General features: G+C 43.7%; 1 protein-coding gene across 3 annotated transcripts in view; it reads left to right on the forward strand.

The window, feature by feature from the left end:
• The window catches only part of LOC135217132 (uncharacterized), a 374,498-nt gene that overhangs the window by 321,602 nt on the left and 37,617 nt on the right, over positions 1–15,279 (forward strand). For 2 of the 3 annotated variants that reach the window (XM_064252839.1, XM_064252840.1), the window contains exons 19-20: positions 10,708–10,976; positions 11,675–11,892. In XM_064252839.1, coding sequence (XP_064108909.1) covers positions 10,708–10,976; positions 11,675–11,892 — 487 coding nt within the window. The remainder of the gene's footprint in view (positions 1–10,707; positions 10,977–11,674; positions 11,893–15,279) is intronic. The other variant, XM_064252841.1, reaches the window with a different exon arrangement.

The following is a 15,279-nucleotide window of genomic DNA, read 5'->3' on the forward strand; positions in this document are numbered from 1 at the left end:
ATCAATATGAAGTTTTATTCATTACCTATATGCGCTACCATTGTACGTTTCCCATTCAGATATTGGAGGGACAAATGGTAAACAAATAAACAGTAGGGAATAAAGTAAACAAATGCTGAACAGCTACAATAATCAAAGCTGCATGTAACCCTACACAAATCTTAAGTCAGACGACAACTCGCTGTAGTAAAATCAAGTTTGCCGTTATTATATAATTGTTATCATTACTATGAAAAATAGTAATCACTGTTTGTTTTAGTTCCTTCTCTTCTGGCACACAATCGTTCACATTTCTCCCTCAGTTGGATGACACTTCTCTTCATTCTTGGCATTTTGTAAATATTAAGTAATAACGCCCCAGATGCGATGAAAATCAGATAAGAAAATGCTGCAAATGCATCACACAGCACAAGGGCTTGGCCTGACCAAAACACACTCCCACAAATCACTATGGTTTATGGGTAAAAATGACGCTGTAATGTACTGTTACTTACGCTTATGTGATTGTATATTTCTGAAAATACATAGTAAAAATTATGTCAAGAAGTACAAAATGTTATATGTATGTCGGCAGTCCCCGGTTATTGGCGGTCTCTTGGATAACGGCTATCCGGTTTTATGGCGCTCCTCCAGCACCATAAAATTGGCAACTTATTGTGCCACAACGGGCCAAGTTTTGGTTATCAGTGCCATGAGGTGCTGATAGTAGAGTTATGGTACCATAACATACCTAACAAGAGGTGTATTAATCGAAACTCGGTGCCATAAGCACCATTTGCAGAGTTTCGGTTAACAGCTGTTTTTGCTTATGAGCATCCCGCTGAGAACTGAACCCCTGCCAATGACAAGTTCAAAATATTGAGATACAAAGATATAGATATATATATATATATATATATATATATATATAATATATATATATATATATATATATATATTAATGATTTCATATTTTTCTGTAGAGAACGTACCAGCCCTTATTGTAGAAAATGGGTAATTTTAGTGGGATACTTAAGTATGTTTCTCAACTTTCTACTATCTGCATTTAGCATCATAAAGACACTGAGCAACAATTTGTCGCTCAGTGTCACTCAGAGGGCGATATCACGAGGCCATATCGAGATACATAGATACATATTTGCTCTGGTATAATATTTTTCTTAGAGAAAGAGCCAGTTTTTATCGTAGATAACGTGCATTCTAATAGGAGAGAAAAGTATATTCCTCACGTCCACCTTAAAAAGTCATATAGACATTTTGCGACAATTATTCACTCAATGCCACTCACAGACCGTTAGTTGCGGTGAACAAATATGTAAAATAACCCACTTTTTTTTTTTTTTTTTTTTTTTTTTTTTTTTTTTTTTTTTTTTTTTTTTTTTTTTTTTTTTCAATAATACTTCAGGACATTTTTATGTAGACATACATAGATACATATTTGCTCTGGTATAATATTTTTCTTAGAGAAAGAGCCAGTTTTTATCGTAGATAACGTGCATTCTAATAGGAGAGAAAAGTATATTTCTGGGCTCAGTCCGTGTCGCTTCGTGAAATAATCCCTTAAGTTCATTATTTCTAGGTAAATGATACTAACATTACCAGAGAAAAAATAAAAATAGGGGGATGTCAGAATAATTGACTCGCTCACCCTAAATAAAAAGAGGGTGTCGGTATGGTACTGGGGCGAGTGAGACCACTGCCACGGACCTCTTGCCATTTAGAATTCTCCTTCATCAAAATCTCCCTCCCTGAGAGAGCTGATACACTGCCGGCGCCGGCAACTACTACTACACATCCTCCCACGCCGACCGCAGCGCCTCTCGTGGCCATCCTTTACGTTAGCGCCCTTCCACACGCACATGTTTTTCCCTTGCTCTGTGTTTTGTGTGCTATTTGGATTTATCTCTTCAGCAATGGAGTTCCAAGCTATCGCCGCAGCTAAGTTAATTACTGCCGAAAGGTTACACATATTTTTAGCCAGTCAGGATCCGTTTTAACCGTTTTTTAGGTTCATTAACGGCCTTTCTTGTCTGGCGCCAGGCTCGCCATGCCGGCTCGCCTCGTGTTTTCGTTTAGCTCCTTCGGTCTTCCATACCGTAGCGGTTATTCTGTGCAGTGTTTATATCTTTATCATATTTTATATTAAGCGTGGTGCGGAAGGTGCTACCTTTTATTCTATTGCTTTACATTGTACTATTCGGAAATCCTTTGCCTCATGTCTTAGATCAGTGTTCATGCATGCATGTACCTTTGTCTAGGTCTGTTAGGCGCATGGGTTTTTATACCATATTTTAGATTACCCACTGTTCTTTAGTCCAGCCATCCTGGCCGTCGCCCTCCATTTTACGTATCGGCAGAGGCCAGCTCCCGAGTTGTTAGTCTGTCTTCCTTCAGGGAGGCTAGCCTAACTTCTCCTGGACGACCCTTCTATTTCTCTCACTCGTGATTTCCTTCCTTTCATTTTTATTACGATGTATTTATTATGGGTTCCATGTTTGAGGCGGTTGGTTATAGCCTAGGCTATGCCTTGCCTGTCTCGTTCGCCTTGTGGTCCACCTACGATCGCGACGAGCCAGCTGATCGCCTCAGCCCTTCACTCGCCCCCCCCCCCCCCCCCCCCCCCCTCCCCCCCCCCCCCTCCTCTCTTCCCTTCCCACGGGGGGGGGGGGAGATAGTCCTCGCTCGCTCACGGTCGCTATGGCAACCATCCAAGCACCCCTCCCTTCCTCCTCCCTTCCCAGGGAGGATACGGGAGTCTCGGACTAAAGGGGGTTCTGAGTTGGGCTGGTTCCGTTTTCTTCGAGTTCAAGGGGGTTCCTCGTGCGTTCAGGTTGGGTTGGCCACCCCGCCAGCTCGCATTGGGTCCTCCCCGGTGCTCTCTGTATAGCTCTCCTCTACCCTCCCCACCGTTACAGCGGATCGCTGGCTCCGCCAGCTCGTTGGGGGGGTAACGGAGCAGCCTTGACATGCTTCCCCTATATTATGATTGTATCTCTGTTGTCTCTTTTGCTTGTCTGGTGGAGCACCCGCTCACCATCTGAGTTCTCCGTTGGCTGGCGGAAGAGTTTTACAGCGGAACTACACACCGCTTACCTTGTTTATCAGTTTTTATTTTGTTTTCATGTTATGTTAAGTTTTTATGGATATCTTCTCATGTTCTCCGCTGTGATCGTACCCTCACCTCGGTGTACTATCTGTATCTGAGCAGGTATCTGGTTTGACGGAAATCTTCGCTCCGGTGTACCAGAGTTTTCAGGCCAGTTTACCATGTCCTATGGACTTTTTCTCACAGAGTACAGGAGAGGATTATGTCCAATATATTTTTCACTCCGGCATGCAGCGGAGCTTCATATCTCTTAACAGGTTAGCCCTGTTAGTAACTGCTGATACTTATGTATCTGTTCACTTACAGGCTACCAACTGTCAGGAAGCAGGGTGCAACACCATCCTGCAGGACCCTTGCGGTCATGAGGTCTGCCGGACCCACGCTCCCTGCGCCGTCCTCCACAACGACCTAATTGTGTGGTATCACGAAGCCTACTCCATCTGCTATGATCTGGTGGAACAGTTTTCTGCCAGAGTAAGTATATACCGGCGTAAGGTTTTGTCTCTGTTCTTGGTATATACTGTCAGATAAGCCTGTGTTAAGTACATAAGTGTGACATAGTCATGAGTGTTAATGATATATCTTTGGGGCTTCGTTGTAAGGATTACAATGACCCTTTATTTCAGGCTGCTGCCGTGAAGGACGCAGCGTCGGCTACCCTGAAAGCCTGGGTAGGAGGCTTTGGCAAGAACGTATCCAAGGGGCAGCCATACATTTTAGACAAGAGTATGGCTGTCTGCATCTTCCCAGGCGGCAAGTCGACCGGGTACGTCGACCCTACAGCGGCAGCTCTGTGCATCGCTGCCATCCAGCAACAGGTGGTGCAGGCTATGGCGGAGGAGGGAGCCCCGGTGATCGCCCTGGATCTCAACGTTGAACCGATGACGGTAGGGGAAGGTGAGTTGTTGGTAGAGGTAGGTTTGTTGGGCGCTCAAGGGCTTCCCTTGGGCGCATCTGGATCTTCATCACCTATTCCTTCTTCCTCCTCCTTTCAAGGATTTTCTGAGTCGGATATTCTGGCCAGGACGTCGTCAGCTTCAGTTGTCCCTAAAGTTAAAGGGAAACGGGAGCAGAAGACCCTTGAGAGGACGTCTTCTAAGAAGACTTCGTCCTCATCTACTCATAAGTCTCCGGCTCACCATCCCGGGGCAGAGAAATCGAAGTCATCTTCGCCTTCACACTCCGAAGGGTCAAGAGGCGAAGTCATCTTCGACTTCACACTCCAAAGGGTCAAGAGGCAAGTCCTCTAAGGAGAAGGCCCGGACTCCCTCTGAACACCTCCACCGGAGCACGTCCGAAGACCCCTGCTTCGACCGGGGACTCTGGTCCCTTCGATCCTGAAACCTTTACTGCAGGGGTTATGCAACAGGTGGGCAACATGGTGGGAGCCATGATGAACGACAGGCTAGACCAGATGCTTGCTCGGATCTCCACCTCGTTTGCAGAATCCGGTCAGTCGATCCAAAATATATCAGAGCGACTGACAAACCAGGAAAACTTGCTGGCGGGCCTTAGGGATAATCCCGCAGCAGTTCTTCCTCTGGCAACCGCCGGAATGACTCCGATGCCAGATTATAATACTCTCCCCGCCTTTACCATGAGCAATCCTTGGAGGGTCACAGCCTTTGCACCCTTCAAGGATGGAATGATTTCTATTCCGGACTGTGGAACTCGTCGTATTGAGGACTTCGAGTTCCACCCAGCCAATCTTCAACCACCTTTCATGGGTTACGCCAGGTTGACGGAGTCGGCTCTGAGGAGAGAGGATAAGATCCTGAAAGAGACTGTAATATACAGTCGGGAACAAGCCCAGAGAGAATGGGTTAGATGCCTTGAAGAATGGGACTGCGTGAACACCAAACTTCAGGCTTTTAAAAGCCCATTCACCATCTTTGTGTCGGAGGAGGAGACACCGCTCCCCTTTACCACAAAGTTGGCAGAAGTGACAATCCAGGCTGCTATGAAAGACGAGCCTCTTCCCCAGCTGAGAGAGTCGGATCCAACATCTCTGCTCTTCCCAGGTTCTGAGGATCTCTGGGCTGATCTTCCAGCTTCCTTCACGGTCGGGAAGCTCAAACCGGACTGCGCTATAGAACAGTTCGGGGAGAGACTCTCAAGGCTACCGGATAACCTGATCCAAGCGGAGTTCGATGCTAGGACCAGGCTAGGGAGGACACTGAACGCCTTGGTGATGACAGAGGTTGCCGCCATTACCTATGGTACGGAGCCTCTGTTCAAACTCTTGGCAAAGGCTCAGACACAGACCGTACAGTCTGATCTGTACGACTTTGTGGTAGCTAGGCGTAACTGCAGGAAGCATGTCCTGCAGGAGGCCACTATACTGCATGAGCCAAACAAACTGCTCTCGTCATCGATCTGGGGAGCTGACCTCTTTCCCGAATCGGCGGTAAAAGAGGTTCACCACGAAGCGACCAGGTTCAATCAGAGCCTTAGGGTCCGCTGGGGACTTACTGGGTAAAGGAAGGGCCAAGGCCAGAAAAGTACCCCCTCAGGTTCCAAGAAAACAAAGAAGCCTAGGAAGTTTACACCTTTCCAGGCTCCCCGGCAACAGCAGTTTGTCCAAGTGGTCCCGGTTTCACAAACGGTGCAACCGTCGACCTCGAAGAATCAGAGCCAGCCCATCCTCCTGCTGACGTCCCAGAACCAGCCCTCGACCTCCTACGCCGTTTCCCCAGCCTTCAATCCTGTCTTTGAGGGTCAGGCATTCCAAGCCCTCAACAGGTTTGGAAGGGGAAGTAGAGCCAGAGGTGCATTTCACCAGAGGGGTGGCGGAAGGACACCCAACAGGGGGAGACACTTTCGAGGAGGACGCGGAGCACGTCCTGCCCAAACCCAATAGGAACCCTCAGGTAGGAGGGAGGCTGTTCCTCTTCTAGCACCGGTGGGGATTCAGCAGCTGGGCACAAAGCATTGTGTCCAAAGGGCTGGGATGGAGTTGGATCAAAGGTCCTCCTCCATCCAAAACATTCTTTCAAGTACCAACAAAGGAATTGACAGAGTATGCGCAAGAGCTCCTTCAGAAAGGAGTAGTATCAAGAGTCAAACATTTAAAGTTTCAAGGACGCTTGTTCAGCATGCCAAAGAAAGGCTCAACAAAATGAAGAATAATCTTAGACTTGTCCCAGCTAAACTTATTCATTCGTTGCGACAAGTTCAAAATGCTGACTATCTCGCAGGTGCGGACCTTACTTCCCCGTGGGGCCGTCACCACCTCTATAGATCTTACAGACGCATACTATCATATCCCAGTCGCGAGAGACTTCCGCCCTGCTTCAGGTTGGGAGACCAGGCATTCTCTTTCAAAGTGATGCCCTTTGGGCTGAACGTAGCCCCCAGGGTGTTCACGAAAATAGCGGAATCAGTAGTCCAGCAATTGAGATCACAAGGGATAATGGTAGTAGCGTACCTCGACGATTGGCTCATCTGGGCAACAACCGTCGAGGAATGCCTCAAAGCCACAAACAAAGTAATTAACTTTCTGGAACATCTGGGGTTCTAAATAAACAATACCAAATCCAGGCTAGCGCCGGAGTCTCGTTTTCAGTGGCTCGGCATTCAATGGGACCTGAACTCCCACACTCTGTCAATTCCATTGGTCAAGAGGAAGGAAATAGCCAAATCAATAAGACAATTCCTCAAATGCAAACAGACATCAAGGAGAAACCAGGAAAGGATCCTAGGTTCCCTCCAGTTTGCGTCAGTCACAGACGTTCTGTTGAAAGCAAAGTTGAAAGATATAAATCGAGTTTGGCACTCAAGAGCAAATGTCAAATCTCGAGACAAGTTGTCAGTAATCCCGCCGATTCTTCACAAATGTCTCCGCCCCTGGGCGGAGGCCAAGAATCTGTCCAAATCAGTTCCTCTCCAGTTCTCCCCTCCGGCGTTGGTTATCCACACGGACGCCTCTCTAAGCGGGTGGGGAGGATACTCCCAATTCAAGAAAGTTCAAGGAACTTGGTCACCTCAGTTCCGCCGGCTTCACATAAACGTATTGGAAGCCATGAGTATTCCTCACTCTGAAGAGGCTTCTACCAGCCAAGAATTCCCATATAAAACTGGTTTTGGACAGCGCAGTAGTGGTACACTGCATCAACAGGGGAGGATCCAAATCAAGACATGTGAACCATGTCATGATAGCCATTTTCTCTCTAGCAACCAAGTACAAATGGCATCTATCCTCCACTCATCTGGTGGGAGTAAGGAACGTGATAGCAGATGCCCTGTCCCGATCAGTTCCTCTAGAATCGGAGTGGTCCCTGGACAGGCGTTCATTCCAGTGGATATGCCAAAAGGTCCCAGACCTCCAGGTGGATCTTTTTGCATCACAAGCGAACCACAAGCTCCCCTGCTATGTGGCCCCCAACCTGGACCCTCTGGCTTATGCCACAGACGCCATGTCCATAGACTGGAATCAATGGAGGAAGATATACATCTTCCCTCCAGTGAATCTTCTATTGAAAGTCCTGAGCAAACTCAGGACATTCAAGGGACAAGTAGCTCTAGTAGCTCCGGATTGGCCCAAGAGCAATTGGTATCCTCTCCTTCTGGAATTGGGTCTCCGACCTCAACGGATCCCCAATCCCAAACTGTCTCAGTCAGTACAAATGAGGACTGTGTTCGCTTCCTCAGGAACTCTCAAAACCCTTACTTTATGGACTTCATGAAGTTTCCGGCTAAGAGAGATGCAAATATTGATCCCCAAAATCGGATAAAAGGGAATCAACTTTACCCCAGTATGATGCTTCTGTTAAGAAACTAGCAAATTTCCTGAAGGAAACAAACGCCCAAACCATGACAGTTAATTTAGCTATATCCTTTTTCAGTTCCCTGTTTGAAAAAGGTCTAGCAGCTAGTACTATTACCACCAATAAGTCAGCTTTAAAGAAAATCTTCCAGTTTGGCTTTAAGATAGACCTAACAGACTCTTACTTTTTGTCTATTCCTAAAGCCTGTGCTAGCTTAGGCCTTCAGAAAGACCTAGTTCAATTTCATGGTTCTTGAATGACGTTCTCAAACTGGCTTCAGATACTGACAACAATTCATGCAACTATATAATGTTATTGAGGAAAACATTATTCTTATTAAGCCTGGCCTCAGGAGCCAGAATATCAGAACTGTCGGCCCTTCCCAGAGCCTCTGGTCATGTAGAATTTCTCCCCTCAGGAGAAGTCCTATTATCTCCAGATCGTAGCTTTTTAGCAAAAAATGAGGATCCTTTAATGAGGTGGGCTCCTTGGAAGGTCCTCCCTCTTCCCCAGGACCCTTCTCTATGTCCAGTGATGGCCTTACGAGCCTATCTGTCCAGGACATCATCTAGATCCTCAGGCCCCCTCTTTATGAGGGAAAAAGGTGGCACTATTTTAATAAAAGGGAATAGACAACAAATCCTGTACTTTGTTAAACAAGCTAATCCTGATTCATTCCCCAGAGCCCATGACATCAGAGCAGTAGCCACCTCTATTAATTACTTCCAGCATATGAATTTTGATGATTTGAAAAAGTACACGGGCTGGAAATCGCCGACAGTCTTCAAACGTCACTACTTGAAATCCTTGGAATCTCTTAAATTTCCAGCAGTGGCAGCGAGAAACATAGTTTCCCCTGACACTGTCTAGTAGTTGTAGTCGAAGATCCAGATCTCCTTTCTACCTGCCTCACCAATATTTCCCCTAACCTTACCGTCAAGCTCAATCATGTTTTGAGCCTTAGCTGCCTAGAAAGGCTACATATGGTGATGTGTCCCTTATTTTTCTGCTAGGGGCACTCACACTTGTAAATATTACTACTGACTGTGACTGTTTGGTGATGTTCTCCCTTATATATATTATGAATGTTTACTGATAAGTCTTAGAACTGTTGTGAGTTATCCTCTCTTATTTTTATGCTAGAGAGTCTCACTTGTACATAGTTGTTCATTCAAATCTTGTTTTAAGTTATCATAAGTTAGCCTAAGTTTAGTTTTAAGTCCTATTGTATATTTTAAGGCTAACACATGTTACATTATGCTAAGTTTAAATTTATGTATGATAACTCTGTAATTATTTCAACTAGATTATATTCATTTTGTTTTCTTTTTGTTTTCTTGAGACCTTGTTTTACATCTATCCAATCTTGTGCTAATTCTCTGGTACTATTTCACGAAGCGACACGGACTGAGCCCAGAAAAGGGATTTTGACGAAGGAAAAATCTATTTCTGGGCAAGGGTCCGTGTCACCCAGTGAAATCCCCCCCTATTTTCTTCCACCCTTGCACCCAAGATTGGTCTCTAACTTCAAGGATGGCCACGAGAGGTGCTGCGGTCGGCGTGGGAGGATGTGTAGTAGAAGTTGCCGGCGCCGGCCGTGTATCAGCTCTCTCAGGGAGGGGGATTTTGATGAAGGAGAATTCTAAATGGCAAGAGGTCCGTGGTAGTGGTCTCACTCGCCCCAGTACCATACTGACACCCTCTTTTTATTTAGGGTGAGCGAGTCAGTTATTCTGACATCCCCCTATTTTTATTTTTTCTCTGGTAATGTTAGTATCATTTACCTAGAAATAATGAACTTAAGGGATTATTTCCCTGGGCGACACGGACCCTTGCCCAGAAATAGATTTTTCCTTCGTCAAAATCCCTTTTCTCACATCCACCTTAAAAAGTCATATATAGACATTTTGCGACAATTATTCACTCAATGCCACTCGCAGGCCGTTAGTTGCGGTGAACAAATATGTAAAATAACCCACTTTTTTTTTTTTCTCCAATAATACTTCAGGACATTTTTATGTAGACACTAAAGAGTTTAAACCCAGCAATAACTAAAAATTGACAATTTCTTGAAAATTGGCCGTCGCCGCACCCCTTAAACACCTGTTAGCTAGTACAAAATTTTAAATTTTATTGTAAACTTTTGGACCAAGGACATATACGTACAAACATAATTAAGTGACACATACTTGCATAAAGTTTTGTATGTTAGTGTCTCAATGGGGTGGTCACTTTAGTATTTGTTATTACATGTTATGGTAGATGGCATGATGAAGGGGAAGTATTTGTCGTTACATGTAGGGGTAGATAGTATGAAGAGGGAAGCCAAAGAATAGGAAGGTAAGGAAAGTAGTAGGATCTCTATAGCAGACTTAGAAGAGAATATGATTGTCTGTGGGAACGTAAGCTAGTGTTTGAAAGGATTGTTGAACCTACTTTCCATTATAGAATTTAAGTGTGGTGTTGAATATGAATGAAAGAAAAATGTTGACGATACTGACAAAATTGTGTATGCGAGGTGAAAAGAATAGAAGGATCAGAAATCTGGATATATGAAGTGTGAGAGTATGTTACTCCAACAAGAAAAGCTTGATCAGTGTGTTTTGGATTGGTGGAACATGATGAAGGGATGAGGGTGAAGAAGACCTAGAAATTGCTGGATAGATGAGTTGAAACAGTAATGGAACAGAACAGCTTTTTTATGATGATTTTGATAGTAATAAAGATATCACCAAAGATAATGGGAAATTCATCCCACTGTATTTAGTAAGATTGCTTCTGTTGAAATCGAATATGTATTTTGAGGTTGAGTAATTAATTCTGCATTTTTTATAGGCCTTGTGGCAAGAAAGAAGTTCAAATGTTGATCCAAGGATGACTGAAGTGATTGCCCTACAAGAAGAATTGAAGCAAAAGAAAAATGCCCTTGAAGCTCTTATGCGCCGCATGGGTAAATCATCATCGCTCAACATGGATAATATTTCTGATAACATTTCAGACAATATATCTGATAATGCATCTGACAGAATGGATGGTGGAACCACAGCCACTTGGGGTACAGCACCTTTACATGATTATTCTGACAATCATTATCGACAGTCAAGGTACTTTATGCATGGAATTTATAAATCTTCAGTAGTTCCTTATAAGGGATGTTTTGATAATTAAATGAATATACTAGTTGCTCTCCAATTATATCATATTTCAATGAGTAGTCTCCAAGTAATATACTTTTTGAAAACTTTTTTTTGACAGAAACCTTAACATTTATTGCAATTAGGTATACAAAATTCATAGGGCTTTTTTTTGGCTTATTTAGATCTGTATGAAATAACATTATAGTAAAGGAAATGTACTGGAAATTAAAGTAAGGGAAAAATTATACCTTTAATAAGTTATTTTTACTCTGTTCTTTTATTGATTTTTCCTCTTTGTTTTTTCTTTTTCTTTTTACCTTTCTTCCTATATTGAGTAATGTAATGAGGATATGGATATTGGGTTTTTTTACTTGTATTCACAAACAACATTACAGTTTAGGCAGTGACAGGCAAAAATTTATTTTGATAAAAAAGGAATTGTGTTGAAACAGATTTTAAAATGCTGGAGTCACATGTGTTCATCTATTGCATACAGAGTATCGGTTAATTATTCCTTTAGTTTGTTCTTTGTAATTTATAGCCAAGCAGTATACGTTTAGTGTACTCAATAACTAAGATTTTCTATTACATTACAAAAAAGTTTCTAAATTTTTTTTAGTTTATTGATGCCATACTTTGTTAATAAGAGAGGAATTTATTTTTAGTGTTCTTTGTCATAGTGATGATGAACTTGTTGAAGCAGAAGACATGGAAGTATTACAGCGCTCCCATCGTCGATCTCAGCCACCATCTTCTGGCCCCTCTAAAGATAGAAATCGTTATTCGGGCACAAGTCGTCATCGCCATCGCCAAGATTCGGGTCGTTTTTCTGTGAACAACCTGACTACTTCACCAGCTGGACGTCCCAAACACAATCGATTTGGTGAGTTTCACATGTACACAAATTTCACCACTGAAATTTGAGTCAGTATCATGACCAACAAAACCTTTTTGCCTTTTGCTTTTCACTTGTTCCCTTTGGACTCCTCTGATTTGGATGTCCAGTTTCTTCAGTTTTTACTAGCTCTTGATTTTCACTTTTCTTATAAGAATAGATCATTGGTTGAGACCTGTGGAAGTGTAGAAATGGAACTAAGTCTTGTTAAGCTAAAATTTTATAATATATGAAGATAATAATAGCGCCATAAAATCGGCAATTTGTGGCGCCATAATCGGCCGAGTTTTGGTTATCGGCGCCATAAGGTGCTGCTAATGGTGTTATGGCACCATAACATACCAAACAGAGGCACCATTAACTAGTTATCGTTACCATTAACGGAAACTCGGTGCCATAAGCGCTATAAATCATTGAGTTTTGGTTAATGGCGGTTTTCGGTTATCAGCACTCAGATGAGAACGGAGCCCCAACCAATAACCAGGAACTGCCTTTGGTCAGATAGGACGGTAGACACACTAATTTATAGTAAAAAATAGCAAATGATATAACTTTGCAATAGCTATATTCAGTTTGTTATCAGATGTTAAATTCTGATATCATCATCATTATTGTTGTTATTGTTGTAAAGTATGATAAGTTAACAAGACCATTGGGAGACAATTTTGGTATTATTTTCTCCATTTCTAGTGTTCAGCTTTCATTTCTTTGTTTCTTTGGTGTACCATTCTTCACCTTTTTGCACACTTCTGCTTTATCTTTTCTGTATTTGCATTGATGTATACTTTACATTCTGATCTTTTACATAGAAACTTTGCATTTTATATAAGTAACTTACCCACTGCTTACTTTAGCTATACTTTAGTATTATACAGCAAATTGTAAATTAAATATATTGCATTTCTTTTGCTATGCATGAGTAACACCGTGCACTAACTGCTGAAAGCCCTGTTTCACCTTTTGTTAGCGAATGATTTATTGATTTATTTGCTGGAAGTTGTGGAAGTACTATTGACACTTTTGTTTAGCTTCAAGCTGCTGATTTGCTTCCGTTACTTCAGAGTAGCCCTTTTCATTTAGTTGTCTTCTTCAGATGCTTTCTAGCCCCCGCTATTGTAGTGAAGGATGCAAGGCTAGGCTAACTAAGTTTTGCTATGAATACTTGTGATCGGTGTAAGGATTGGGATGAAAGGAAGTGGAAGGTTCTTGAATCTCACCTTAGTAAACTTGAAAGGAATAGGAAGAGAAAGGCGGCCGTTAGGGCCAAGAGTAGGGTAACAGTCAGCCTAGATTCTTCCCCTAAGCCTAAGTCAGATCTTAGTCTTACTGTTCCTTTTACTCCTGGTCACCATCTTTCTCCTATTTCCAGTCCTTCTATCATTCCACATAGTGCTCCCTTGCTTCACTCCCATGCTTCTAACCCCGATGCCATTGCCAACCTTTAATCCAGGTTCGTTAAGAAGTTGACCCTTGTAGTGACTTCTGTGTCAGAGATAGGGGGATCCCTGAAAGTCATAATGGATAACGCGGTTTGCAAGAAAATGTCACTTGAAGTGCTATTGGAGGAGGTGGCTTCTAGTCCCGCCGTTCCTCCTAGATGAAGGCCCCTGTTCCGCTCCCCTAACCCTGGGAGAAGACATACTAGAGTTCCAAGGGAGACTGGTGGGGTTTTCCCCCAGGTTGCTGCCTCCTCAGTTGAGTCTGTTGCAAAATCCCAGGTATTAACAGACAGCCGTTGGAAAGGCATGTCATTGAATGTTTGTCATTTGTCTTCCAGCTCCTGTTAAGTGGTATAAGGAAGCTATCAATAGCCTACAGCCTTCTTGCAGCTTCTTGGTGTATCCCTCAGGCTTTGCATCAGTACAACTTCCTTCTCACCCATGGGACATCCAGTCTCGTTCTCTCCAGATCGTCTGGGTATACAGTCCCTTCTTTTGGATACCAACCACCCAATGCCTGATTCCGAGAGCCCAGCATACCAGGTCTAGTTCTCCAATTCCCAGCACCAGCTTCCGAGTGCTTGGCCACTGATGTTGGGCCCGATGCCTACTCTTCATCACCCATCTTGACCACCAAGCACCCACCTTGGATCAAGATGAGCCTTCTTTGGCACCCACAAGCAACTTTCTGAAATTTTGAGCTTAATTTAAAAAAGGTCCCACCTCTAAGTTTCCTCAGACATATCCCTGTCTCCAATCTTGTCAAGATTCTGCTCCTCCTTCAGCATATGCAGCTCTTATTTGCTACTTGTTGGCCAGTTTTTCATCCTTCTTCACTCCAGCTGCTCCAGCCTCTCCCTTTTTCTTTCATCCTGATGAGGAGCTCATCGAAGAAGGTGCTTAAAGAATTCCAAGACTGGTTCTCTTCCTAAAGAGAGCAAGGCAAGGCTACTTTCACCCCTCCTCCCTCTCATCTGGTTAAGAGATGTCTGTCATACGCCACCAGGGAAAGCTCCCTTGTTGGGGTTACTGTCTCCTCCTAAGGAGACTTCTCCAGTCTCATCAACTCTTCTTGTCGTTTGTCTTTCGCTTCGGTGAAAATTATGTTCTCTATGGAGGAGCTGCCCCACTTAGTTAAGAACCTCTTCAAAGTTTCTAAAGTGTTTAGCTTCCTAGATTGATGTTGGGAGCCCTTGCGAAGAAGATAGAAGACTTCAGAGACTTGGACGAGCACTTTTGCAGGGGATTTGTTCAGTTTGCTGTCGTGCGTGGCCAAAGCCATCAGGGATGGCTCTTCAGAATCAGAACTTGTGACCCTTTTCTCTTTTGGAATATTTAAAAAGAAAGAACTTTGGTGCTCCTTCACCATCAGAGGAGTCACACAGTCACAGAGGTCGGCGTTGTTATTTTCACTCCTGGACTGGACTCGTTCACATTTTTCCTCAGTCGGTTGTGGAAGAGATCACTTCAGATCTTCAGAAGTCCACTCAAGACCTCTTAGCTTAGTCTTCTAAGTGCCCCAAGAGTTCTTTGTCGTCATCATTTGGACCTAAGATGATCTTTTCTCTGTAACAGCACCCCTTTCGTGGAAGCAAGCACAAGTTGCAATGGAGACCCCACTCCAATGTCTGGTTCCCCTTTAGCTCCATCAAGAGGAGCTCTTCCAAGACATCCAAGAATTGAGCTAGAAGTCCTTCATGCCCCAACAGGCGCCAGATTTCTCCATTTTTGGGAAAAGTGAGTGCGCAGATGGGCAGACCAGTGGATCGTCAAGATTCTGAAGGAGGGCTACTGCATCCCTTTCATGGAGAACTCTTCTTTTGTCACCCAGATGGGCCTACTTAGCAGGCAAAGAGAAACAGCCCTTTCAAAGGAAGTATCCTCTCTCCTCCTGAAGAGAGCGATAGAAGAAGTTGAGGACTTCAGCACAGAGGGC

The sequence above is a fragment of the Macrobrachium nipponense genome, chromosome 7, assembly GCF_015104395.2.
Source record: "Macrobrachium nipponense isolate FS-2020 chromosome 7, ASM1510439v2, whole genome shotgun sequence".
NCBI classification, from domain to species: domain Eukaryota; kingdom Metazoa; phylum Arthropoda; class Malacostraca; order Decapoda; family Palaemonidae; genus Macrobrachium; species Macrobrachium nipponense.